At 41.7% G+C, this 1898-nt stretch overlaps 1 protein-coding gene across 1 annotated transcript in view; it reads left to right on the top strand.

Annotated features, from left to right (window-relative positions):
• Itgae (integrin subunit alpha E) overlaps window positions 1-1898 on the top strand; it is a 54524-nt gene that overhangs the window by 46973 nt on the left and 5653 nt on the right. Inside the window, exon 28 of the mRNA XM_023723409.1 lies at window positions 178-273. Coding sequence (XP_023579177.1) covers window positions 178-273 — 96 coding nt within the window. The remainder of the gene's footprint in view (window positions 1-177; window positions 274-1898) is intronic.

Genomic DNA, 1898 nt, shown 5'->3' with positions numbered 1-1898 from the left:
AGAGGCGAAAAGCTGAGGAATAATGGCAGATGTGTGGATGGTGAGGTCATTAATGAAGCTAAGGAAAATGAGAGAAGGAGCATGTTTAAAGAGACTGATGGGGAAGGCTGTCTGGAAGCAGCAAATCCATGTCTAAATAATATTTTGTTTCCCTCCCTCCTTTTCCCTGTCTTACAGTTGCTAAGAGATATAACTGAGCTACAGGTCCTTGGTGAAATCTCCTTCAACAAAACTCTATATGAGGGGCTGAACGCAGAGAACCACAGAACTAAGGTAACTCCTGGATGTTTTCCAGTTTGTGCTTAGCTTCTGAGCCCCTTCACAGACACCCTGCTGTTGCCAACTTCCTGTTCTCAGTCATTTCTAACCTTGGCTCTGCACCCTTGCCTTTGCACCCTGGCCTGTGTCCGCTTCTGCCTCAGTTTTTCACCTGTGAAATAAGGCAGTTGAATAAAAGGCTAAGTTCACTTGAAGTAACTAGGCTGGAATCAAGAGCACTGCTTACTTTGATTTGAAAATGTATGCATTTTGAAAAATATGTAGAAAATTCATATTGGAAATGTTTCCTAAGTGAGAAATTATTTTTGTACCCATTAAACATCTTCCTAGTCTGTAATATCGGGGGGCCTGCCCGGTAGCTCAGTTCTTTAAGTGGCTGCTTCAACAAAGCAGTCAGGCTCAGGTTGCTTGGGTTCGATCCCCACAACACAAGATAGCCAGTCATGCCTTGAAGGCATTCCGAGCAAAAAAAAAAAAAAACACTTCTGCCATTTTGGGGGCCTGGCCCTAGCTCAGGCCTTTAAGTGGCTGCTTCCACAAAGCTGTCAGCCTCAGGTTGCTGGAGTTCGAACCTAGTCTGTAATATCTTTGTTTTGTTACAATATTAAATAATTATAGTACTCAGGCTTGCATAATTCTTTTGTAAGGCTTAAACTCCGTACTAGAACTTCTGAAATCTGTTTTGCCAAAGTATGACCAAAGTCATACCGACATCTTTGGTCTATGGGCTAAGTGCTCCTGTGAATGGTACCCTGAATTTTTATTCTTGTGGACACTTGCCTGTTCATGCTGCTAGTTTCAGAGATAATCTGTGAGCTCCTGAATTAGACATCAGTCTTTACTAAAGGAAATGTCCGGAGGGTGAGCCTGGATTGCTAACTGTTAATTTCTCAGTTTTTCTCCTTTGAGGAAGAAGAGAAAGAAGCAACTCTCTAGATATGTTAACATTTTCTTTGAGTTCAATACCTGGTATCACAAAAAAAAAAAAAATTTTTTTCAGAACTATTTCTAATACAGAACATGATAGGGAAGAAAGAAGTACCTCATTATTGTACTGCTCAGATTTTTGAAAAGTAAAAGCTATTGTTGGGCATGGTGGCCCATGCTTGTAATTGCTGTACTAGAGAGGCTGAGGCAGGAGGATCATTGCGAGTTGAGACCAGCAAGGGCTACAAGTGAGTCCAAGGCCAGCCTGAACTGCATAGCAAAACCCTGTCTCAAAAAGAAAACAAAAAAATTATTTCTAAATTTTTCACCTTACTTAAACTTTTATTTCCATAGCATAGATGCTTCAAAATTCCTTTGAACTTAATATCTTAGGCAAAATATTCAATAGTTCCTGCCAATAAACATGTGACTTGAAACAAGTCTATGAGCCTGGGTGTAGTGGTGAACAGCTCAGCACTGCAAGGGCCGACGCAGGAGGATTAGCAAGAGTTTCAGGCCAGCCTGGCCAATATAATGAGTTCAAGACTAGCCTGGAATACATAGCAAGATTGTCTCAAAAAAATAAACAGAAAAACAAGGACCAGCCAAATAGCTCAGTGGATTAAAACGCCTGCTTAGGCAGATGCAGCGGCCAGGGTTAGATCCCTGGCATGCTGTGCGACCCCACCCCG

Source organism: Octodon degus, unplaced genomic scaffold (genome assembly GCF_000260255.1).
Source record: "Octodon degus isolate 3935 unplaced genomic scaffold, OctDeg1.0 scaffold00098, whole genome shotgun sequence".
NCBI classification, from domain to species: domain Eukaryota; kingdom Metazoa; phylum Chordata; class Mammalia; order Rodentia; family Octodontidae; genus Octodon; species Octodon degus.
The sequence above is the reverse complement of the archived record's forward strand: the minus strand, read 5'-3'. Positions and strand labels throughout refer to the sequence as shown.